This window comes from Charadrius vociferus, unplaced genomic scaffold (genome assembly GCF_000708025.1).
Source record: "Charadrius vociferus isolate BGI_N301 unplaced genomic scaffold, ASM70802v2 C15099233, whole genome shotgun sequence".
In the NCBI taxonomy this organism is placed as follows: Eukaryota; Metazoa; Chordata; class Aves; order Charadriiformes; family Charadriidae; genus Charadrius; species Charadrius vociferus.
This window is the reverse complement of record NW_009655011.1, coordinates 1-372: the sequence shown is the minus strand read 5'-3', so window position 1 is coordinate 372 and position 372 is coordinate 1. Positions and strand designations below refer to the sequence as shown.

At 63.7% G+C, this 372-nt stretch overlaps 1 protein-coding gene across 1 annotated transcript; it reads right to left on the bottom strand.

Moving 5' to 3' along the window:
• Window positions 1-8: 8 nt before the first annotated feature.
• On the bottom strand, window positions 9-368 carry LOC104293661 (histone H1.01; the record flags this gene model as incomplete). Its single annotated transcript, XM_009893179.1, has 1 exon — window positions 9-368. A coding segment is annotated over one exon (360 nt), but the record flags the coding sequence as incomplete, so codon positions are not given.
• Window positions 369-372: the final 4 nt, after the last annotated feature.

The following is a 372-nucleotide window of genomic DNA, read 5'->3' as shown; positions in this document are numbered from 1 at the left end:
GCTTTGGGCTTCACCGCCTTCGCCTTGGCCGGGCTCTTGGCTGCCTTCTTGGGGCGGCCTGCCTTGGCTGCTTTCTTGGGGCTCTTGGCTGCTTTCTTGGAAGCGGCAGCTGCAGGTTTCTTGGCTTTCTTGGGGCTTTTCTTCACGGCCGCTGCCTTCTTGGGCTTCTTGGCGGCGCTGGCGGGCTTCTTGGCCGCCGGCTTCTTGGGCTTGGCCACGGCTGCCCGCTTCTTGGGGGCTTTCTCCTTCACTTCCCCGGGCTTCTTGCTCAGGCGGAAAGAGCCGGAGGCGCCGGTGCCCTTGGTCTGCACCAGGGTGCCTTTGCTGACGAGGCTCTTGAGCCCCAGCTTGATGCGGCTGTTGTTCTTCTCC